Source organism: Melospiza georgiana, chromosome 2 (assembly GCF_028018845.1).
Source record: "Melospiza georgiana isolate bMelGeo1 chromosome 2, bMelGeo1.pri, whole genome shotgun sequence".
Lineage (NCBI taxonomy): Eukaryota > Metazoa > Chordata > Aves > Passeriformes > Passerellidae > Melospiza > Melospiza georgiana.
The window spans coordinates 39,910,013-39,935,716 of record NC_080431.1 but is presented as its reverse complement, the minus strand read 5'-3'; the positions used below and the strand labels follow the sequence as shown (position 1 = coordinate 39,935,716).

The 25,704-nt window shown below is 35.4% G+C and overlaps 1 protein-coding gene across 3 annotated transcripts in view; it reads right to left on the bottom strand.

Annotated features, from left to right (window-relative positions):
• The window catches only part of RBM26 (RNA binding motif protein 26), a 46,749-nt gene that overhangs the window by 10,823 nt on the left and 10,222 nt on the right, over positions 1-25,704 (bottom strand). The window contains exons 2-18 of one of the 3 annotated variants that reach the window (XM_058044907.1): positions 24,986-25,104; positions 24,152-24,288; positions 23,151-23,239; positions 22,373-22,584; positions 20,257-20,517; positions 17,902-18,141; positions 16,243-16,410; positions 15,747-15,887; positions 14,614-14,725; positions 13,674-13,833; positions 12,129-12,293; positions 8,567-8,698; positions 7,514-7,585; positions 4,243-4,371; positions 2,026-2,100; positions 1,205-1,375; positions 436-540 (exon numbers count right to left, since the gene is read on the bottom strand). In XM_058044907.1, coding sequence (XP_057900890.1) covers positions 436-540; positions 1,205-1,375; positions 2,026-2,100; positions 4,243-4,371; positions 7,514-7,585; positions 8,567-8,698; positions 12,129-12,293; positions 13,674-13,833; positions 14,614-14,725; positions 15,747-15,887; positions 16,243-16,410; positions 17,902-18,141; positions 20,257-20,517; positions 22,373-22,584; positions 23,151-23,239; positions 24,152-24,288; positions 24,986-25,104 — 2,488 coding nt within the window. The remainder of the gene's footprint in view (positions 1-435; positions 541-1,204; positions 1,376-2,025; positions 2,101-4,242; positions 4,372-7,513; positions 7,586-8,566; positions 8,699-12,128; positions 12,294-13,673; positions 13,834-14,613; positions 14,726-15,746; positions 15,888-16,242; positions 16,411-17,901; positions 18,142-20,256; positions 20,518-22,372; positions 22,585-23,150; positions 23,240-24,151; positions 24,289-24,985; positions 25,105-25,704) is intronic. The other 2 variants (XM_058044908.1, XM_058044909.1) reach the window with 2 other exon arrangements.

Sequence of the window (25,704 nt, the reverse complement as noted above, 5' to 3'; positions counted from 1 at the left end):
ACTGTAATAATATTATTTTTGGCATCTCGGGCTTTTTGTTTAATCTCATTAAAAGGATGCTAACACTTAGGAACAAAAGATTAGGCAGCATTTCTTAACTTGTCTGGGTCAAACACAAAACGACCTTCAGGCAACAATTTAAAAACACTCCACATTCTCAAGAAAGCATTAATACCCACAAATCTATAAACTATCATGTCATCTAAATAGTTACAGAATTTAAACAGATTAGCAATTGCAATTAGAGACAATACTATTTCTCAATTCCACTGCAATAGAGAAAGTGTGTTTTTAAAACATTATTGCTAACTGTCTCCATCTACATGCAACTTAATAGTGCACTCTGGATAAAGCAGTTCATGATACAATATGCAATAAACATAAAGGAAAATATTTGATTAGAAGTTAATTGCTACAAAAGAAACACAAACATACTTCCAGCTGCAGCTCTGTATATTTTCGCCTTAATTCAGTAACTTCCTCCCCAGCTTGCATCTTCTTGTATAAATCCAGTTCAGTATCTAGTAATTCCTTCTGCATCTAAGAAATTGTTATGGTAAATTATTAGTTCCACAGTTCACATTCTGTACTAAGGAAACAATTGTTAAGTAAAAAGCTGTAACTTTGCAGGTATACTGCTCATTACACTGGGTTTCCACCTCCAAAAACAAACAAAGAACAAGCTTAGGAGCCTTCATGGCAAGGTGAAACTTCATCTGAGCTTTGTGATGTCAAACCTTTTAGACTACCAAGCAAAGCCAAAGCTAATGGAATTTTTTCTAAAGACACATACAATAAAAATTCAAGATGTTATGGTGATGAGATGAACTAAAACAAGCCAAGGGAAAAGTACTTCTCACAGATAAAATCTAAATATGGGCACCCAGATCAAATGAAAATTGAGCAGTATAATCTTCAATCTTAAAAGATTACCATATTAACAAATTTCCGTGACACAAAGAGTCACAGGAAATTACATACCAGTACAGTTTGTTTTGTGTATAAAGCCTGACCAGAAGATATTTGTGCTGCCTAACTATACTATGATCCTTTGATAAGAAGGCAAAATTAGTCTCACTTCAAAGAGAACTTAAAAACTAAACCAGTTTGGGTTTTAAAAACTGCTGATGGGACTATTTATTTTTATTCTTCTGAAACAAACATGTGAATTGATCTATTAAAAAGCTGACCAAAACTTGAGTACCTGAGTTTTAGTTTTCATGCTTTTTAAAGGAGGCCCTCCTCCTGGTGATACACCTTTTAATTCATCCTTTAACTTGGTAATGCTATTAGTCAAAATTTCCAGTGTTTTCATGATTTCTGCCTTGTCTTCTGACTTCATGGCTTTATTCTTCTCCAGCTTTGAAATCAGCATCTGTCCAGTTCAGAAAAAGAAAAGTCTTTTTACTCAGCAACTACTAATACAGACCTGTTTTCCAGTGGTCATTATAACTAATGGAAAAAACAAATACTGCATTTCTTTTGCTTTGACCTACAAATCAACACATAGAACTTTTTACAGTTAGTATAAATGGAAATCTTTGTCTGAATCTCTGATTCATTTCCAAATGAACATCTGATATTTCCAATTCACTTGGACAGATTTGCTTAACTTAACACTTGAATTATTTCAAAATTTTATTCAACTTAAACGACACTCTGGCTTTTTTTCTCTTCCTAAGCCTAAGTGCAGTCATGCATCATTTTCTACGTCATTCTCTCCTGCTCTTGTCAAACAGAACTTAGGCCTTCCCTTCTCCCAAACATATCCATGTCACTCCCAAATTAGGCAATATCAATTAAATTTGACATAAATTGAATAAGCTTGTAGGGTTTTATTTAAGTGAACTAATAGGACAAGTCAAATTAAAACTATAAACTTGAAATAGTATGATAATGCCATTCTAAGAGAATGTTTATTTTATAGACTTTTTTTTTGTTCATTCTTACAAATTCTGAAATATTTTAAACTGAACTGAGATTTTGTAACTGAATTGGTGACTGTCTTTAATACCAGAATTTTACCTTCTGTGTTTCAATGTGCTTCTCCAAGATTTCTTGCTTCTTTTTCCTCACATCTTGTTGAAGTCGCAGTGCTTCCTAGAAGCATAAAAAGATTACAGAAAGTTTCTAGACTTTGAAGCATTAATGCCAGAATAATATACTATGCCTGACAACTACACAGTAGTAACTTACAATAACAGGTGAAAAAATAGTAACAGGAAATGCAAGGTACTGATGTTTCCAACTATGTTTTAGAATATAACACATTACCAAATTAAAGAAAGATCTAATTATCTTTTTTAGTTAGATCTGTGCTGGGAAGACTTTTATTATAGCTCACATATAAAGTAACACCTCACACAACTCCACTGAAAGCTGAAAGGCAACATATTACACTACCTCAAGAGGTACAGCATGCAAGTTTTAAATGCGTGAGCACAATTATTTTGAAAGCAATTGTAAATCAAGCCCATCAATTAAAACACGGTCTCCAGAACTTTTACAAGTAAAAAAACCCTTTTTCTTTCCCTAAACTTGAAGTGTCACCCAAAGAAAAGCACCTCTTGTGTATGAGCACTCTAACTGGGAATGAACAATACAGCTACTCCATCTGCCAACCACAGAACCTTGAGCAGGCAATGGACAAATCAAAATGAACTGAAACTTATTAGTAAGTGACAACACTGCACTCCAAATGAGAAGCAGGATGAGATGCCACCCCTGCTGTGCTCAGAGCCTACTAATGGTGCTTGTAAGAAAGCTGTTGCTTCTTGTTCTCAGATACAGAAGCCTTAGACAGTAGAAAACCCTTAAGAGCTTTGATATCAACATATTTCATGGAGTAGTAGAGGAGAGGCAGAAGATGATCAACTGGGATCAATTGCAAGTGGAATATCTTATACAAATATTGTAAATCCACAGCAGGCATAGAAAAAGAAATAGCAGTCAAATTTCTGTATGTCTTCCCAAATACTGACAAATTCTGCTGCATGAAATGTTAGTTTTTCAATACAGTGTGCAATCATTTTTCTGAAGGGAAAGGGAAGGTAAGATAATGGGATGAATGTGAAAAAAAGCTAGGGAGACAGGAGGAAAAGAAGGGAGTCAGTCCCACAAAATAATGTTTTTCCACAAGTATTGCTATATTGTAACAGAAATCTCTGAAGGCAGGAAGGAGCACAAGATCACGTGAAAAAGGAGCCAATCGCTTAGGCACAACTTCATTGTCTTCTCTCAAAAAGCCCTCTACAACTGCTATGATGAGTCAACAATTTTATTACAAGTTTTTTGCCATTTTACAGGCATTTAGCATCTTAACTTGAAAGGTAAAGGCTCTAATTCTAAAAACATGTGTTAGGGGACAAACATTAAATGAAATCTCAAAATCAGAACTGCTTTCTATAAATTCTGGACCAGTGGCAAAATTCATGTGCAGCTACAAACTGCTAGTTCAAATGACATTAGACATAAATTACAGAAATTTAGTGGTACTTGACCAAAATCTTTAACAATTATACTGACTTCAACACTTACATTTGGATGTAACCTTAGTACTGTAATTCGTAATTTGTGGTTAAAAAACAGTAAGGCAAACAATGTCCTGTATTCAGTTTCTCCAAATGATAAGAATAAACCTGAAGAAGGAGCTTTGTTGTGCTCTCCTGAAAATTATAAGCAAGCTAAACTATAACTAAGTGACTTTTTAAGTCCAAATACATTTTTATTGCATTTCTCTTCTAACATATGCAAAAAAGAGAAAGCCTAGCACTATGTAAAAATAAAAGTGGGTGCAGAAGAACTATAGCTTAGAAACAACAAAATGCAGTCATAAAATTCTCAGTTCTCTTGAAGAAACCATTTTGGTCACAGGTACAAAATGCACTGAGAATAGAAGCCAGTTCCAGAATAGTTTAAGAGAAAAGAACAGTGACTAAACTATACTCCCTTTCACTCACAACAGACAATTCATACCTCAACGTGTAGATTCTGATTCCAGGAAAAAGTGTTTCAGATTTTGAATTTCTACAGTTTTAAACCTGCTTACACTGCCTGAACATACACTGAAAAATAACAAAACAATGCTGAATTTTCTTGTAATATGTGGGGGGAAAAAAAACATTATAGTGAATTCAATCTTGCGACAAGTTTCACCTACGTTCTTGTGATGAATATACATAGTACTCTAGGCTACAAGTTCCCAACCTAGGTCCATTTTAAAAAGAAGCATATTTAATTTACCTGTTTTTTCTTCTGTGCTTCATTAGAGTCTAGCACGGAAGTGGAAACAACAGGCAAAGATTTCTGTGCTGCCTTCAAAGCAGCAGGGTTGTACACAGTTTTTGTCAAGCCAGTAGAAGTAGATAAAACCTATAGGAGGAAATCATTTTATTTTTTTGCCAGTGAATTTCAATCTTTTAAAAAACCCGCATGAGTGCTTAGAAATATATAAGCGTATTTTCTTTTGTCTCCTTTGGAATCTAAAAATTTGGTGTAGCTATTATATTTGGAGTTGTTGAAGTTAAACAATTTCTGAAGAGGCAGCACTACATCAGGTATGTAAGCTATCAACACCAGCTTATAAATCCTCTCCACTGAGATTTCGTATGCACTTCCAAGTTCCAAATACATAAATATTTATGTATTTGAGCATAACTAAGGAAACAGAAGATTGAGATTTTTGCAAGAGTAACTGTTGTTTTTGTGTTTTGAAGTCTAAAATACAGTATTTCATGGCTGCATAAACTTTCCAAGAAAAAGTTCAACATAATTTTAGAGACTAAGGTCCGACATAGAGACAACAGTTTCTTTTCATACGCAGTTGGTGCAAAGTAGAACTTGCACAATCAGCAAGCAGTAACTCAAGAACAAGGAAGTCTTCAACATTATACAGCACAGGAAGAGATTCCTATGTCTCTCTGTTCTCTTTCCTACTTTTGTAATGAGGTATGAAATTTCTTCATGACTTACTGGGAACACTGAAAACTGCTTTATTATCTCCCTAAAACATACTATGCACTTCTCCACAATATCTGAAGATTTGAACTGCTTTCTGAGCCTGTTCCGCAAGGAGTTTTTTTGGCATGCTACTATTGAAAAATACATAGCTAAGTCGCTGAGATAATGTAGGTATGATCTTGTCCACCTTGTTAGAAAATAGAAAAATTTCTGTAATCAGTATGGTTTCCAAGAGTTTAAAAATACTTTCTATCTATGTGGAAAATTAAAAGATGCATGCAGATTCTATTAGTCATCATGCACTCCATAAAATAGCAAAATACCCACCAACAGGAAGGGGAGAAAAAAAGAGACAGACAAGAAACAGAAAGGAAGAAAAGACCAAGAGCTCAAAAGAATTCACAACAGGAACAGTTCATATAAACCCTCTGCACTTCAGTGTGATATTATATTATTTCTTCCCATAGTAAAGTGTTTTCAAGAGTACACAGTGCATAGAAAACAGCAGCAAAAAGAAACCAACACATATTATGAGTTACTATAGAAGGTGGTACAAAATGCTCAAAGCAGGCCATTACAAAGACGAAGGATTTTTTTTATAAATCTATTAAAGAACATTTAAGTATGCATATCTGAATCATACAGTTTCTATTACAAAGCAGCTTTAGGACAGGCTACAAGACAAACAAACAGAGGATCAAGCAAAGACAAAAATATTGACAATGTAACATTCCTCTCGGCCTGAACTGTCTTCAGGGCAGAGTGTACCACATCTCCTCGTCTCTTTTATGTAGGAGATGTAAGGAGAGAAGCTACAGCACCAACACAGACAAGTCAAAAGCAACACTAAGGTCTTCTAAATTGCTTAATACTATTCAAGAGAAGCAATAGCGTGAATAGCGTGCATCTCCTCACAAGTCCACAAATTATAAGTCCCTATACAGATCCTACAAAGTCTCACAATGACTGTTTCAGCACCTTTTCTTCCTGCTCTTTGGGAAGAACAGCCACCTCTCTTCTCACTGCAAAGTTCTTGTCAAACTGTGCTCTCCATCAGGAGAGCATCTACATCCATCATCTACAACATGACATCTCTATTTTTTGACAGATGTCAATCATTTTACTTCTAATGGTTATAGAATACAATGCCTGCAAACTAAGCAAGGTATTTCTTTGTAAAGAGGCAGTAGTAGGTAAAAATAAGTCAAATCAGGTTCTAGAATGCTACTAAAAATGTCAAAGGAAACTGCTGTTTCACAACACATCCAGTGAACAGCCACTCAGCAAAATCACATCTGTACTATAAGACAACAGAACAGAAAAACATTCTAGCATAAAATTTACTCTTTGTGGAAAAGTGTTTCAGGATAACTCAATTCTTACACAATGAGGAAAACTATTTCCATTCAAGCTGCAAGATAAAGCAGACTTCCTATTTCTAAAGTAAGCATGTACTATGTATGTAAAATGCAGATCAGGAATACTCAGCAAAGTATTTATCTGCAACTAATTTAGAGTACCAAGAGTGGAACTAATCAAACTAACAACAAAATACAGGCAAGAAGCCTTGATCCATGCACTTAGGGGGACTGCTCGGCTTGAAATGAATCAAAGACACATTCTCTAATACGACAACTAATATTATCAACTTCAAGTATTGTTGCCTTTCTACGTTAAGTATCACTCTATGTAAGTGAATTTTACCTGTTAGATGCCACTTAATCCATCAACTGCCATACTGAAAAGGGGTGGGAGGGGATGTGTGTGGGGAAATATAGTGGATGCTTCATTTATTTCAGGTCAAGCTAACTCCTAATAGAAAAGATAGATACCTACACAGAGGAATCCTGTTACAAGGCAAAACTTTCTGTGTTTCTGCTACAAGTTTTCTCAAATCAATGTTAAGAACATTGGGGAAGCCTATCCCCTGAAGCGCTAAACAGATCTGGAATCACGCATTACAAACTTTGCTACTATAGTAAACACATCAACCACTTTGTATTCTGAAAATTGGAAACACTGGCCAAAATACACAGCTCATAACCACAATTCAGATGCACCTTTCCCCCCTTACCTTTGTCCTTTCTATACTGATTAATTTTCACCTTTATCTTTTCACAAGTACTGCAAATTGTAAAACCAAATAAAACGGTAAATGTTTACAGCATCATCTTTTAAAGGTCACAGAAGACCAGAAACATTTTATAGAAGTGTGTTCTACATATGTCATATGTAATGTCAAAAATTTATTTATTTATTTATTTATTTATTTATTGTATATTTCTAAACAAGTCAGGATTATGAAACATATCCAATTCTTTGTATGACAGAATAAAAGGAACCTGATAGATTAAACAAAATCCACAAAATAGCGGCTTCTGCCCTTCTTATAATCATTTAGCCATCTGCTGAGTTTTGACTCATTATACTTCCAAATACTAATCCTTCACAAATTGTTTTATTCATAGTTATGAAACAATATTGACACAAGGGGTTTGATAAAAAAATAACTCTACTGAAAATAAATATGAGAGAATAGGAAACATTTTCTTACCTTTTCAGTTGTTGGAGTAACTGGCTTTGACACAAAACCCAGTCTATCCTTCACAGATAATTTAGTCACATTCTAAGAAAACAAAGCATAATTATAGTTCAAATGTATACTACAAGCACTAGCAATTTAGAAAAAATATTTAATAAAATCATAGACTTTTAAGCAACAATAGAACAAAAATATTCAAATAATTACTAAAATTCATTTTAAATATTTGATTTTTCAGTTAATATACATCTACAATTGGTAAGACAAATACAAATTTGGAATCAAAGATTATCCTACGTATTTTTTCAAGAAGTTCCAGACATGCTAGCTGGCAGAGGATTATCTGCACAGGCCCTTTTAAATATACTACAGCTCTTGTGTTCTATAATCTGCCATTTGCAGATTACATCTGTATCAAATGCAAAAAGTTGTTTGAATTTAAATTACAAATGTGTTCTGATTTGTGCTGGTCTTCCTTTCCAGAGGTAAAACCAAAGCAGCGGCATAATGCTAATAAGGAAATGTTGCAAATATAATAAAACATTAAAGACTATTTCTAATGGGAGTAACACACCAGATTCTGTCATTATTCACACTGGTACTGTGTTACATTCTTCCTTTTATTAGGGGAAAGGAACAAATTCTAAAAACTCTTCTAGATACAGTTTCATTCTCTAATGGTTTTAGGTGTTTAACAGATAAAATACATATATAAAGAAAAAAATTAGCTTTTAGTTCTTTGGATAGAGATTCACTTTATTTTGAAATCTCACACCAGCAATATAACACAACAATCCTGAAACAGTCTGAAAGTCTTTCAGTTTTTCTTTTTAAACTATATAAAAAGCTACAATACTAAAAAATTAAGTACCAGTCTCAGGTAACAAAGCCAAATATCATTGTACTGAGGAAAACTTTAATAGGAAAACACCACTAACAATGTAAGCAAAAGCACTTTGAAGTAGTAAATGTGTACTTGCACCACAGAAGTAACTGGTACATTCCTACACTACAGAACCTATTTCAGAAAGAACAGGCAACTGAATTCCTCCCTAGGATACAAACCTGAGCGACTTCTGCGTTGGCACCCTGTGCTTCTGCAGGTTCGATATTGCTCGCAGGCACCGGGCCGAGCCGCTCCTTCACCGACTGCTTCACTACAGGCAAAGTGGGCTGCTGCACCAAGGGCTGGATCACCTGCAACACCACCCAGCCCCCAAAAGGCACAGCACAAGGTTAACAACAGAAGGCTGCTACACGTGTCATTCAGTCAGTACACAATGAAATTACAATGGAATTTATGTTTACACTTCTTCCCTTCTACCATTCACCTGACGGGATAAACAAGCCCTTCATGAAATTTATTATGTTATACTGAATATCTGAGTAGCGTGAGTGGCAATAACATTCATTCTACACTTACAACTTACAGAAGTTACCAAACAACTGATTTACTTCTATTAATTACATTTACTCAGCCTAACTTAAATTCCACCTGCTAGAACAAAATAAAACACAATAAAGAGGTCTTCTGATTCCTCTCATAACTCTTGCACCATCAACTGTTTAGTTATGAAAAAACAGAATACAAACTTGTATCACAAAGACTCTCACTTTTTACAGTGATAGGTCACATTTTTCATCTCCTCTCTGTTTAACTTGGACAAAATAGAAAAAAAAATATATAGAAACATGCAGTCATGGGACTAAAGAATAAGAAAAGAGAGCAGATAATCTGTGAATCTACAATCAGGATATACCCCGACAGCTAACACCTTTCCTTTTTTGTTCTTCGACAAAAACATTCAACGGTTAAGACCAAAAAATATGCTTCCAAGCAAGCTTATTGTCATATTTATAGCTCTCAGAAGGTCACCTAATCCATTTCTCTCCACTGCAGGGCAAAGTCAGTTATGCCATTACTGACAGTATCTATCTATCTCGTTCTTACAAATTTCAGATGAAACAGGTCCTGTCACCTCTCTAGGCAGAAGTGCTTCAGTATGCTTTGGCATTAGAAAATGTTTTTTTAATATTTAACCTAAATCTCTTTGTGCTGCCTTTTAGGCCTACAACTTCCTGTTTTATCTGCCTCAGATGTGGAAAGCGTATTATTTTCTGCTTCTTGGCAGAAGCCTTTTATTTGATGATTTATTATAGTTGACTCCCACCATCTTTACCTAAGTACTTCCACCTCTCTGGAAATTCTACAGCAAAGAATTTCCAAAGTAATCCTGCTGATAAAATAACAATGGTTAAGCAATTGTGCTGGACCAGATACTACTGAAGGGACAATTTAAAAGTCAACTGACTTTACACTTGGTGTCTGATAGACAAAACCAGGTTGGAAGTCATTACAATTACAGGTGAAATTAATTAACCCATAATTAATGTAACAGAAATCTTGACCAAAATGTATTTATAGTATATGAAGAAGTAAAAAGTTTCCATACTACTCACAGATATGATACCAAATATTAATTTCAACAAAAAGAGTAGTAAATATTCATGCTCCTGAATTACTTACAAACAAAAAACACCTGTTTACTGACTCAACAATTTGTTAAATGTTATACCTTGGAGTAGAAGAACATAGAAGCATTGTACTTAAAACTTTATTTTCCTGTTAAAAGTTTTACTTGTTACTGTGTGCCTTCTGTTGCTGATAACAGACTTCAAAATGCAGTCTGCTGACATGTGCTAAATGGCTGTTCTGGGTGAGGCAGGAACATCTAATACTGTCCCCAGGACTAAGGGGAATTCATTCTCAAACCAGCAAAGTTAACTTGCTAAAGGTGGTGTGATTGGAAGCTATTAGTTAACACTACTAAAAGTTATGGGACTACTACAAATAAGACCCACATAGATCGAATGCTTGTTTGGGAATACAGAATTAATCCTCCAATAATACTCTGAATAGCATAATCAGCAAATAAGCTGACAGCATAGTCCAAGCTATCCTTTGAGTAAGAAGGAATGTCTATAGGAATGCAAATGACGTACTCCACTGCCCTCTTCTGGCTGAGATGAAAATCAAACTTAGAAAATAAATACCCTTTTTGAGCAGCACTACTTTAGACAAAGTATTAAAGATACTGATAAAATCTAAAGACAATAACAGGGAAGACAGTGAGATAGATGTCATTAAAACCGAATTTTTGAAGATAAAAATCAGGGCATTTCTTACAAAGAAGGAGAGAAAGAAAACTGTTAAAATGCTGTACAGCAGGATTGCCATGGAAAATCAGGTCACTGATTCTAAATGATGATGACACACACCACCAAGAGGAAGTACGAATTCTCAACTCAGAGCAGCAACTGAAAGAATCCCCTAACTAAAGTCATTCACATATCAAATCAGCATATATAATTAAGTGACTACTTCTTCTACAGAGCCTGTCTTGTATTTTTGAAGTGCAGAATGTGCTGCTCCACACTGATGGCAAATCCAATAGAGCAGGATACACAGACATTTTGAAGGACTTGTTAAACCAGCCGCTAACTGAGAAGACTCAACTCAATAACCCAGAGAGCCATGGCAAACCCAAGGTTCCTCTTCCGCTTGACTACAGCCACTGCTGTACTGCTGACAAGTCTGATTTGGCCTGACACAGGTTACAAATCTACCCTTCACAACAGTAATTGCTGTTAGATTGTTTTTAATGTTGCCAATGCTGCTTCGAACACGACAACTTCCAAATGTGTCTCTGCAATTCAATAAAAAAATGCAGATCAGAGTATTTCAGTTGTAAGGGATCTGCAGCAATCATGTAGTCCAACTGTCTGGTCAGGGTTGACCAAAAGTTGAGGGCTGACCAGAAGTTAAAGCACATTCTTAACAGTATTGTCCAAATACCTCTCAAAAACAGTGACAGGCTTGGGGCCATCAGCCACCCCTCTAGAAAACTGGTTTCATTGTCTGACCACTCTCTCAGCAAAGAAATGCTTCATGCCCACTCGGGACCTCTTGTGATACACCTCCAATCCATTCCCAGACATTCTATCCCTGGATATCACAGAGATCAGCAACTACCTCCCTACTTAAAAACATCCCTGATCCCTTCCTAGAAAGTCAGTCTCTGTAATGCAGTTCTTTTCCACTGTTGTTTGCAAGTCCTTAGATCTACATGTGTATACACAGAGACACCTATATGTAAACCAAATTGTTCTCTTACTTTGTACAACAATATGCATGCTCAACAGGAAGGGAAAGGGAAAGACCAGAATCTAATGGAAAGAAATGGAGATCTCATGAAAAGAAATATAACTCTGCTGCCTTTCTTATGCTCACAAAAAAAAATCAAAAAGCCTATATTAATTAAAGCAGAATAGACGTTATTCAGCAGAGAGCTTCACCAAATCTTGCTTGACATGATAACAGAGTGGAATACATGGAAAGTCACAGAAGAGCTTTCCTTAAATACCTTCAGTCTCATCTTGCTAATCAACTGCTGAACGTTGTATGTCAGGTAAAAGAATTTACAACTGAAGAGTGACTTTGGAAATTAATTACATGAAGTAGTCATTATTTCAAAAGGACTTAGTTTACTTGATATAAACAGTCTCTTAAAAATGTTTTGAAGATTCTTTTTTACATAATATGCTAAAACAGACTTAGATCCTCTACCTTCTGTGCAGTAGTCTGGATTTGCGGTGCGCTGCCTTCTCGATGCCAATAAACTTTAATGAAACGATTATTTAATACTGCTTCTGTACTTGATATAGCTTTCTTTGCTTCCTCATGGGTGGCAAACTGAATAAGGGCACCTTCTGGATCACCCTGATACGCAACCTAAGATTTAAAACAGAAGAACAAAACTTACCATACAAAGGATTCTCATTTGTGTCTAAATTATCATTAAATCAGCTTTTAGGCTTAGAAGCTCACAATTTACACCCAAATCCCAATATGTGTCATTAGATACTTCCCATTCATGAGTCCGTTTGAAAGGCCTGGTGTCAAAATCAACCTCGAGTTTATGTTAATAAACTTTAAGAATAGTTTAAAAAACCTCAAACTAACAAAGTAAAGCAAAACCCCCAGTCAACCAGTAACAGTATTTCTGTTTGCAAATATGAGCAGTTGTTTGAAAGACAAAAGGAAACATCAGCAAAATAAATAAAATTACTACGAAAAATGCAAGGGTCAGATAGTAAATGTTGTATCAAATATTAGAGCTAGACAGCAAAGTTCATTTTGATTTCCCTCCTTTGAGGATTAACACATCATTTTAGCTTCCAAAGCCAAGATTATACTCTGCAAGAAGAGCACAGCTTGCAATCTCCATATACATATCTGTCTCTCCATACACACCCATGTTTTACTTGCCTTAATGAATAATATTGCCTGCTAATACACCATATTCTTAGGTAAACTACAGAAAAGCTTAAGAAATAATTAATAGCAATTAAGAGAGTTAAAATCCCTCCAGTGTTCAGACAGACACAGAGTGTTTATTCTGTACTGTATCAGTACGTACAAAAATATTGCTGCACTTCTTCATTCCAGCCCTCAGTACAAACAAAAAAGGGTTTAGAAAAATGCATAGTAGCACCTGAAATTGTTGATAACGAAGCACAGTGAAAGGTCACACTGAGTAGCTCAGAGACTGGGTATGCAATACTGACATTACAGCAGCCTGCAATATGTAACATCAGCCTAAGTCAGGCCCTAGTTCTTTCAATGCTTTCCTCTCTCTTCAGTTGCTTATTGGGTGACTCCAATAAATCACAAAGTGATTTTAAGGGACAAACCGTCATTACCATGGAAAGCAATTATGTCACAGGGACTGCCTTCTGGATGAGAAATGCAGGTTTTCTGTATTTACAATTTATCTCTGAATATACAGAGTGTTTATGAGAGCATATCCAAACTTGATAAAATGTGTGAGAAAAACCCACGTGTAATCAATTTTCAATGTTTTAAACAATGTCTCTTAAAAGTCTTATCTCTGAGGAATACATTTGTTCAAAATCTAAAAGATGACTAGAACATTTCATTTCTGCTTCTTTAATGGCAGTATCATTAAAAACAAAAAGACCTTGTTTAAGAAACAAGTTAGGAAAATAATTAGGAGTTTCAGGGAACCAGGAAAAAAAACGGCATTCTTCTTTCAGCAAGTACCACTACCTTTACATCAAAACATACTGCTTTCTCTTTGTTGACTCTTACCTGCAAGTTGACTAAGTTTCCAAACTTACTGAAGTGCTCATTAAGTTTGCTGATGTTGTTAAGTTCTGGTGGAACTTTTCTCAATTCAAGTTTTGTATTTTCATTTCCAAACTGCACTTTCTTCTGGAAACCTGGACTATTTGTTCTGTTAAAATTTTGCCTGCAACAAATAAAAAATCAAGCCAGAAATCCATAGCAAACTAGCAAACACAATGTTAAATTGTATATGCTTACACAGAAGCATGTGTGTATGAGACACAAAGATCTGCAGACTTAAAAAATAATGCAATTTTAGAAGAGTGAAGGAGAGTACAGGACACACACCCATACAACTGCTATCTTCCCCACTGATAATCTCAGCATACCTCAGCACATAAATCTGTGAAATAATTCGTATTTATTTGCTCATGTCAGTGTAATTGCTGACTTTTACATTGCTTCTTTCCAAAAACTGCTTCTTAGTTAGTCCATGAAATTCCCCACTACTGTTTCAAATAACTATTACTTCAAGGCTTTCCTCACTCCCAGCAATCTCTTAAAACCCCTTCCAACCTTGCACCTTCTGTTTTTTTCTCGGTAACATACCTGACAAATCAAAATAGCAGTGATAAAATTCATATTTCACAACTAAAATCAGTCATCTAACAACCATCACAGTGCAGCTTCCCTGTTTCTTATATCGTGCCAACTTTCAAGGAACAGATCTTAGTATCATCCAAAGAAACTTCATCTATCCGTATACTACCTTTGATAGGAGACAGTCAAATAAATACAGCTCACACTTTAGTATGACTTACTTTAGTACCATCGGTGTACTCAGTTTCATATAATATAAATTGCTTACAATTTATATATATACATATATATATATGTTTCAGATTACAATAAAGCAGTTAATGAAATTCCAGCTCTAAAGCCAACACTGTGTTAAGTCACTCACTTGTCAAACCAAGTCTTCTTTGTAGGAACTCCACCATCCCCTGCACCAATTGTTCTTTTCCTGGATTCAGCATCTACCACTATTCTCATACTACTTTTATTAGGAGGTTTTTCTGTAAATAGATGAGAAGATTTTACTTTTTTATAATTTATTTTCTGTGCATTTGATTGTAAAAAAATATTCTGCTCAGACTGAATTTGCACTGAAAAGCACAATTGTTTATTTTGAAATTACTATGATTATTGTTCTGACTGAATCAAACCTTGGTCACAGACTTCTTAACTATCAACAGATGTTGTGACAGATCAAAGTAGCTAATAGCACTCATTTTGTCACAGTAACATCACACATACAGAAAAACAAAAGAGGTGTGACAGAAGGCATCTGCCTCGAGATGACTGTGCTCTGATTCACAATGATTCACAATGTCCCATGCAATACTCTGAGGCTCACACCACTCCAGCTAACACCTCCATTCTACTATTAGATGGCACACACAAAAATGGTCATGATAGGAAATGCACATTACTCCAGGGCAATAGCACCTAGGAGCAAGATTTATGGATGGACTGGGAAAGGAGTCACTTTTGCTGAAGAACAGGAATCACACTGGGGGACTCCTCACTGAAAATACACCAACAGAAACATAGTAAGATTAAATAGAAATACATACAAATGCAAATAAAAACCACATTAAAAATGGTTTTATCCCTTTTCCATTGTTATTTTGTGTGCTGCTGCTTCTTCTCAGGATCACAGGAACTGTGAGGTTAAGATTATTCGTGCATAAAACTGCTGCTACCAGATAAAAATGACTCCCTCCTCTATAAGCAAAAAATCATCCTGAGATTCTACTACAGAAACATTAACATTTTTTTCTGTTCAAAAGATACACAAAGTGACCAGTTACTACAGCTAGAGGCAAACTGCAATACTCTAGCAAGAGATTTCATTCTACCTGTAAAAATGCACACACAAAGCAATTACAGACATAGTTCCCTATTTAACTAAACATCTCTTAATGCCAGAAGATTTTAGGAAAATGCTGTATTTTGAAGTATTCTCTGCAAAGTTCCTCAACCTGCATTAATGTAAAAAAATCAGCTAAACTAAGTATAGCTTTGAGAGCATACCTCTGGGTGGTAGATCCATATCACCTGATGTGAGTCCTATCAAATTTGGTCTTTGGGCATGTACTCTATGTCTATACATAGGTCTTGAAGTATTTGTTATACTTGGAGCTTCTGGATTATAGCCATCTGTGTCATACGTTTCTGGTAACAAAGAAATTGTCTAATTAAAATAAATTGCAGTTAAAACCCTTAAGCTTTCAGATATAATATTTAATTTAATTACAATATAAAGTTACAATAAAGGAGTTGTATAACCACTATCATAAAAAACCATCATGCAAAGTCTTCTGCTTTAACACAATGAAAATATTACTCTCCAGTCAAAATTCACACTTTATAAGCAAATTTTACTTTACGTCTTGAATTAAGTCTGAAAAGAAGAATGTTAATTTACTGTCACAATCTATACGATACAAACTTATTCTCCCAAACTATGGCATTATAATCTCTATAAAGTACAGTATAATATGAATCAATGTTATTCTATTTAGCAAACCTTGTGGGCAAAGCCTCAGTACTACACCTGCTGTAAAAAGAGAGGGTGGAGCAGGAGGCGGCTGGTGATGAATACCCGTGGTAACAACGGTAGGAACTGAGCTGGTGGCTGAGTTTGGGGGGGCATCCATGCCAGCAGGCTGCAGTGGTGGAAGGGGAGGGGGTGGTCCTGTCAGAAACAAAGGAAAACGCTGCATTCATGTATTATCCACTACACTTTCATTACACTCCCCTTGTAAGGAAACTGATCTGAAATGCTTTTAAGGTTATTTAAGAAAAAAGAGGCTGAGAGGGCACATCTGTAGACTTGATGCTGTACCACAAATTCACATGAAACCACCCCCAACAGCAAATGACTCACAACTTGGATTAGACAGAAAAGCATTTGAATCATTTAACATTTCTCCAAACACCTTCTTTCTACAAGTAAAATTTAATTGCTAGAGCAGTATTCATCTTCACCAAATGAAGGATTTTAAAATGCTCAATAAAAGCTGATCAAAGAAACAAATTCTATTTTTGAAGTAAAAAAGGTTTTTTTAATATTACAAAAATATGCCATGATGACAACAACTAACTTGACTGAAATTATTTTTCCAAATACTCAAGAAGAAACCTTCAACTCTAAAGGAACTCTTATTAAAATTTAGGGAGCTTTTTTGTTTGGTTGGTTTGACTTTTTTTAAAACAGGTAATGCGAATCCTTCAAAGCTGAGCAGTCAAGCCTGATGTTCAGTTTAATCATTGAAAAGAGCAGGTTTTGGGAAAAGTTATAAAGTGATATATCTGAACTTGTGAACCAGATCTGAAAATAGCATGTAAGGCAGAACTGCCCAAACCAGAGGAAGTTACATTCTATATTAACTGAAATAAATACATTCATTCATATCTTTCTTAAGTATACTATCAACAGGAAATTAAAACAGTTCAAGAAACTTCTAAGCAAGATCAAGTATCAATTACTCCTGAATAATTTTATGAAGTGGGGCACACCCAAGTTAGGAAAAAAAAGAGAGAAAGGAATAATCACATAAAACTAACATAACAGCTTTTAAACCACACAAGGCAACTGAGCACTAAACTTTAACTACTTTATAAATGACAGCCAGGCTTATAAATTTTCATGTAATTCTTAGTGCTTCACCTGAAGTACTTCCCACTGAAACAGTAAACAAAGCTGAGACTTTTTCTTAGTTACTTTACAAGTTTAGTTTTAAAATTTATCTTAAATGGTATTTTCAGGTATAAATTTGATGTGGTCATGAATTATCCTTACTTCTATTACTGTGAATGAAACAGTAAGGATCAGTTGTTTCCAGGATTTTCATTTCTTTGACAGTAGTCAATTTTGGACAACTTCTCCTATAATACTCAAGGAACTGAATTTTGCCATGTCAGGCTTTTGCTTAAATACAATGAAAATATTATTCCATATTAAAGGGTAGTCACATTTAGCATGCAGCATTTTACAATCACCAACTCTGCAACAATTATCATCAGACAGAATAATTTTGAGGTAAGCTATCCCATAGTAGAGCACAGTTCAACTTTACATAATACAGCTGGGATTCTTCAAAACAGCTTTTTGTGTTGCATACAATTCAAGTAAGATCCAGGCTTTCTTAAAAAAAAAACCCTGGGTTTAATCTTTTGTAATTACCTGTTACAGGTGGAAGGCTAGGTGGTAAGGGGCCTGGTGGTGGTACTGGAGGTCTAAGGTTAACAGGAGGAGGACTGAGAATTGGTGGAGGGGGAGGAAGTCCAGGAGGAGGTGGTCCTTCGACAACAGGGGGTTGTGCTGGAAAAGGCAGAATGCCAGGAAGATTCACATCTTCTACCACTACTGGATCGCTTCCATGATCAAAAGGGCACATGTCTCCTCTCATGCAGAAACCCTTCTCTGAAACATCAAAAAGAGAATGTTAGTATTCAGCTGTAGCTCAATTCAGGGTAGATACAAGATATTCAATGTGTAATGCGGCAGTTTGTAAATTAAGAGCTCCACATACCAGCAGAAGCTTAGATTAGAAAATGAAGTTGTTTAACTTTATTCTAAACACTCAGCACACACAGACATTGCAGAAACTTGCTAGGACAAAAGTGTTTAATTTGTTGTTAAAGAACTAATTCTGCACTGTATTGTAAAAAATGGTGAAAGCAAAGAATGAACTCTAGATGTCATCACATTAACAAAATCAATTTGTTTCTAAGCAAAAAGTGCAGATGCTAGGATTGAGAAACCCCAATTAAAAGTTAGAAGTTAATATTATGAAATTCCAACATGAGCAAATTCACTCACTTTTTTCCTCTTTTGCAATTATTTCAGGACACATTATAAACATTTGCCATAGTTTAATGTGATTACATAAGAGCAAAATTTGTTATTTACAAATAACATATGCATTTGTAAATATTAAATATATATAAATAAAAATGAATACACATTCACTTTTTTTTTACATACAAGTCAAACATAGAAGGAGATCAGAGGAGGGCCACAAAAACTACCAAAAGCCTGAAGCACCTCTCTTATGAGGAAGGGTTGAGAGATGGAGCTGTTCAGACTGGAGAAAAGAAGGCTCAGAGCAGTGAATTTAAGTACTCACTGCAGCCTTTATACTTCAAACTTTCTGGTGGGACATGAAGTGATAGGACCAGGGGTCACAGTTTTAAACTAAAAAATGGTAGATTCAAAGCAAATACAAGAAAAAGAAATTATTATAATGAGAGGGTGGTTAAACAGTGGAAGAGGTTGCCCAGAAAAGCGGCGGATGCCCCATCCCTGGAAACACTCAAGGTGATACTGGAGTGGGCTCTGAGCAACAAGATCTCGTTGAAGATGACCTTGCCTACTGTAGGGATGCCAGACTAGATGACTTTAATAGGGACTTTCTAGCCCAGATTCTTCTATTATCTGTTTAGCAACAGTGTCCACAGAAACAACACCAAAATACCAGTCAGTGCAATACAGGGAAAAGGCTGAAGCACCTTCTGGTAAATAGGAAGAAAGAGGAGTGCTCACTTCCTCAAAACATGATGTGGGAAAGCAGTATGTATTACCTCATCTTTAAGAACAGTTATAGAGCACATTAAATTGAAATGTTGAACAAAACCAGAATTTCAGCAGAGGGTAAAGTTGAAAATTTGAAAGTGCAGATAGGAAGAACAGTATGATGGAAACATGTAGCCACTGAAGAGAGAAAACTTGAAAACAAAATGACACATTCACAATTCCACTTGCACCATATTGCTGTGATGTACACTGGCAAAGCTATTCTTTGTCAGTTTAACTCTGCCAACACTTGAAAGCTCAGTTTCCCAGTTTTTTTTACTTAAAAAAAAAATTCTAATCAGAGTTCTGAATGTAAACTGGTCTAGAACTTAAACTCCTCATTGTGGTATGCAATAAAAGAACAACAAAATCCATCAGAAGGAACTTTACAGGAAGATTTCAACTCTCCCGAGTTCACAGGTTGACGGGTCGAGTTTAGTTAAGGCACTGCCAGCTGCAGCAGCCTCTTGTGTGTATTTTGGCACAAGACAGAGATAAGTGAAAACCTAGCCAGTTTTAAGAAACACCTCCACAGAATGAAATGAGCCTGGGAAGTTTCAGCTCTAGACCTTTCTAGTTAAAAATTGTCTGTTAGTTAGGATAGAATGAAATAGGATGAGACCAGTAAGGTGCCAACCATTGTCAAAACCAGCACACACAGTATTTGGTTGGAACATGACCTAAGACAGAAAACCTGGGTAAAAATGGATTTTTTTAATATGCTCTTTTTAATTTATACAAAATAGTCTTAGCAAGTAAAAAAATAGACAAACACTAAAAGAGCAAGCTGTCTGAAGTCAGTAAGAAGTGGTAACATGGTAAAATTTGCAATCAAGAAGTGTGCAATAGAAAAACCGAACTATACTAGAGAAGACCAGAAAAAGAAGGTGAATTACCTCAATCTTTTCAGAAAGGGGACAATCATGGCTGCAGGAGGCAATTAAAAAATTAAAATGTACTTACCATCATAATCTCTACAGCGTTTCTTTGGCAGTGGAGGTCTTCCATAGGAGTTGTGGTCCAGCTGCTCTTCATGGAACTCCGACCAACTTTCAGTAGTGTTATTTCCATGATGAGCAGGAGCAATAACAGTAATAGTACTGCTCAGTGTAGGGACAGGGTAGTGGCCAGATGAAATATTTGTCACAGAAGAAACTGGAGTATAATTGTTCTCTAATGGATCTGTTCTATCCATGTCATATTTTGGCTTTCCTAAATCCCTTTCTGTAACAAAAAAATAAAAATAAAAATTATACTCGATAATTCCTTATCCACCTTTTCACCAGAAGCAGCCACTACTCTCTAAGTATCTTTACTCCACATCAACTTAATACATATACACAATAATTGAAATGTTTTACAGGTTGCCCAAAGTGCCTGTTGAGTCTCCACCCTTGGACTTATTTATAACTCAGCGGGTCCTAAGCAATCTGCTCCAGTTTATTTGTTTGGATAAAGGGTGTTAGACTACATCACCTTCAGAGGTGTCCACCAACCTCAGCTATTCCACAATTCTACATTCCAAAGGTTTAATCAGAAAAATAATAATCTCTGAAGTACATAGTCAGTCCCTGGGCAATTTTAATAACAGATATATCCACAGTAGAGCAGATATCCTATTTAACTTCAGGCAGAGTACATGCTCTTTAGTGATGTAAGAACTTCAGATGTAAAGTTTTTTAGAATAAAGGGAAGGAATGGCAAGAAAAGGGTAACCACAGCTTGAAAATACTATAAAAGTTACAAATCTTTAATGTTTCAAGACAATGTTATTGCTGTGTCTTCATTTTGCTGATCTTCATTTTCTGTTGCACTCAAATGCATGTATTTATTGCATGCAAAGCTTTGTCCTAAAAGGTGAAATAATAATGCTTGACAGGTGTGGAACACTCCTGGGCAGATACAGCAAGTAAAATAACCTTTCATTCCGAATACATAAAAACTATTCTCTTCATTTTCTATTATTACCACCAAATAAAAAGTAAGTACCCCATTGAAGACAGACTAATTATGTCATGACATGAGTTAATAGACTTAAGTAACTCCACATTAAAGGAACATTATGAAATATCTTAAAGATGGCTCATCAGTGTGGGTAAAACAAGCTTTTCATGTTCTAAGAAACAAAGCTTTCACTATAAAATATTGTCCATAAGGTGCTGTCATTTCAGTTTGTGTAAATAATCTTTAAATTAAGATTTAATCATGTTGTCATCTTTTAGTTCAACTGCTGCATGTCATTTAATTTGCTTGTTAATAAGTTGTCTGGAAAATATCTGCTCTCATATTTTCCAGAAATCTGCATTTCTAGTTTTAAGGCTGAGTTACCAAGGTCTGTTTTACCAAAAAAAAACCACCAAGGAGAGTGCTACCACACTGTTTTTTACCTGTACATTGTCAAAGAGAGGACAACGATATAAAATTACTCTAACTTTTCAATTACTTTGGTCTTTTCCAATTTACCATTCCAAACTATTGAGGGAAAAAACACTCCTTTCAGAAGCTGAAAAAGTAGTCCCCTTTTCAAAGAAGTTTAATTCTACAAACTACTGTACTGAAGTCTTGAGTCCTATGGATATGTGCACAAATGCAAGTATTTATTGTAACGATTTCAGCCTTTCACCTATGACACTACAGAGGCGACAAGACCAAAAGAACTGAGCTGTATGGTTCTGTTTGACAAGTCATTTACTGCCAAACAAGCAATTTCTCTGCCAGTTCCACCTTTATAAATCAATAACAATTTCTCTATCGCCCTAAACCAGATTCTGAGTTTCCTAAAACTTAATGAAATGGAAATAACTTGTGTTTTTCTGCCTCTCGTGCAACAATGCCTAAAAGTGGCCAGCACAGCCACCTCAATACAAAGATATCAAATAAGAACAGAGGGTAAGGGAGGCAAACAAGCACTGAGAACACAATCACAAAAGCCTAATTTCCACAGAAAACAAAGCTAAATCCGAATAAAGGAACAAGAACAACAGAGAAAATTCTAGTACATTTTGAACACAGTTTTCAAGTTTAGTTTCTAAATTTTGTAGAAAACATTCACCGTATTTTAGAGACCAACTGTTGGTACCTCTGCTTCGCGTTCTGCTCCGGCTTCTGCTCCGGTCTCGATCGCGGTCCCGCAACCTCTCTTTGCTCCAACTCCTACTTCGACTCCTGCTGTAGCTGCGACTCCTCCCTCTCCGCCTGTTGTATCGATCCCTGTAGGAATCTCTTCTGGGAGGATTTCGGTCATAATCCCTCTTCCGAGAACGTTCCTCTTTTTTCCTTTCATCACGGCTTCTAAACATGAAATATTAGAGAGTAATTACAAGACTTATGAAGCCATAATTTCAAATCTTAACTACTTAAAAACTTCAAGAAATGTCAATGGAAAACTAGAGAAGAGCTACAAATTGTATGGAACTTATGGCTACTCCTTTCTTCTCAGAAGGATTTTAAAATTAATTTTACTTATTTGTTTTATTTTTACCATACCTAAGATTTTAAAACATATAAAAATTTCTGTTTCTGCCCAGTACTGCATATTCCCCAAGTTGGAAGCACCAAGACTTATTGAAGGGAACGCTTCTAAATCAAAATTCAAACTCAATATCAAGCAGAACAAATACTGCAATATAAACCAGAAATCTAACACCAGAATTACTCCTAAAACTCCAAGGACAATAGCTGTGCACAACTCGACACACAGGTTACACTGACACACACTTGCCACTTAACTACATAAGTGTAAAAGCAATAGAAGCCTTCTTTTCAGGCTTATTAGATGACAATACAGAAACAAAGTATTTAATTCAGTAAAAATCTGATTACTGATATAATGCAAGGGGTTAAACAAAATTTTTTACCTGGTCTCTCTGTAGCGAGAACTTGACTGAGGAGGGCTGTGATTTAATCTTCTAGAGAACTTTTTCTCTCGCTCTTCCTCTTTAACAATCTGCATTCAAAGCATATATATTAGGTCAAAATATGAGTACACTAAAATGCAGACTTCTGCATAATCAAATAAAAACCAAAACCTCTGAACACAGAGCAATCAGCAGCAACACTGAAATTAAATATTTTACTATCTAACATAATAAGAGAATCTTCGTAACATGCTTATTTCTATTTCTAGGAATATCCAAATCCCTGTTTGAGATAATATAAAATAATCTTTATAGTGCTGCACTGAAAATACAGCTGCTTTTACTGTAGGTAGGCAAAAAACCATATTAAGGCTTTGGGAAGATTTGAGAAAGCATGGATATTCAACAACCAACACCAAAGTCTTTCTTTCATCAGCAGCTTATCTAGTTCAGTTCTCACTTAAAACACTTTCACAGAGGCAAACTTGGGCTGCTATTGAAAAGCAAAAACTTACTCTTCTGGCTCAATGAACAACATGAACACATGTGACAAAAGGATATTATCTGCATCAAGCAGCTGAAGGAATGAGAATTGCAATTTAGAATGGCAGCCTGAATTTATGGAGAATAATAAAGTGCAGCACAACTACAACAGCAATTTTGACCAGAGAACTAATGCAGGTTATACTGCAGCTCCTGCACCACTAAATAATCTCATTTACCTTTGCCTCAGCAAAACCACGTTGGTTTACATTTGAAACACCCACTTGTGTTAGAAAAATTGTGCAGCAGTGCTCAATGAACCAAGAACAAATCTTCTGATTTTAATGCTGTCATGTAATTATTAATAATATTATTAATAAACATAAATTATTACTGATATGAACTATAATAAATTGCTAATAACTATTACTAATAAACACTATGAAGTTGAACACATAAGCAAATTACATGAATGAGGAAAAATATGTACATGTAAATAAATTAAAATCAATGCCCACCTCCTCCTTTTTTGTCTCCTTTTCTTGGTGCTGAAAAAATTCTACTTTCAGGCTTCCTGATGATGGCTGTTCTGGTGGAGGTAGGTAGCTTTTTGTATTCACAGCATCAAACAGTTTTTCCACAAATATCTGAGTTTCTAAAAGTAAGGAGTGTACAAATATCCATTATCCAAAACCATGGTTAACATTTGCTTTAAAAATTAAAAAATAAATAAACCCAAAAAACCCAGACAAGCAACCAAAACCTACATTCAGCAAAAAAAACCCAAAGAGTATTTTCTTTAAATATTGTGTCCCTAATTTATATTTTAAAAGGACATTTACAGAATCAAAAACCATGTCAATAATGAAAAATGTTTCACAAAAGTTTCCAATTCTTCAATTATTTAATGTCTCTTAATAAAGCATCTGGAAAAATATTTCTGGCATATATATAGAGAGAGGTTGAGTACTTGCCCAGGAAGTTGTGGATGCCCCAGCCCTGGAAGTATTCAAGACCAGGTGAGACCATGCCCTGATAAACCTGGTCTAGTGTGAGATGTCCCTGCCTAGGACAGGGGGCTGGAACTACAGGATCTTTATGGTCCCCTTCAATCCAAACCATTCTATGATTCTGGGCCTCTGTGACTACTAACAAAACATATACCTAACATATGCATGCTAACCTATACACCTGGGCTTTTTAAAATTACTTTATGAAAATTGAATTACATTCTACCAAGTAACAAAGCTAATAAAGAGATCAAAACCCAACTCTGTGGTAAACAATTGCTTGAATAAATTGAACAAGACAGAATTTTCACTCAATGTTAATTGTCATGACAAAGCCCATACCTTTCTGAAGAAATACATCCAGCTGATCAACACACAATGCCTTCAGTTCCTTTTCACTTTTGTCCTTCTTTACCAAAGCCAGAACATATTTAGCTAGGGCAGATGGATCTGCATCACATCTGCAAATAGATCAGTTAGGAAAAAAAAGAGCAAATTAATTACAGAAATTAATGTCGGAAACTGGCATGACCAATACATACATAGAGCAAAATAATTTCCTACCAAAGCAATTGAAAAATACTTGGGTGTATTTTTCAAAACAGAGTCTAGATAGATAACAGTTCTAAGTATCACTTTTCCTTTCAAGAGAACAATTGCCTAGAATATTTCCTAACAATACTGCACAGAGAACATAAGAGCTAAGTAGAACAAACTGTTTCATTAGAAACAGCTTCAACTGCCTAACTGTTTTGTATTAAAAACAAAGACAATGAATACTTCCCTAACTCCCCAAAGATGGAGTCAATAATTCTGAATGCAACACTGAGTAACTGTTATCTGGGAAAAGTCAGTCTATCCAATTACAAATTAATACAGTGATACAGCAGAAGTGATCTATGCTACAAAAAAAAAAAAAGGTCACACCCCTGAGTACTCTATTAAATACACTTTTGAACGTTCTTATTACTACTTATATATGAACACCACGAAAACTGAAACTGATTTTTTCAGTTTCAAAAGCCTAAATTCATATATTGTAACAGACACTTCTATAAGAG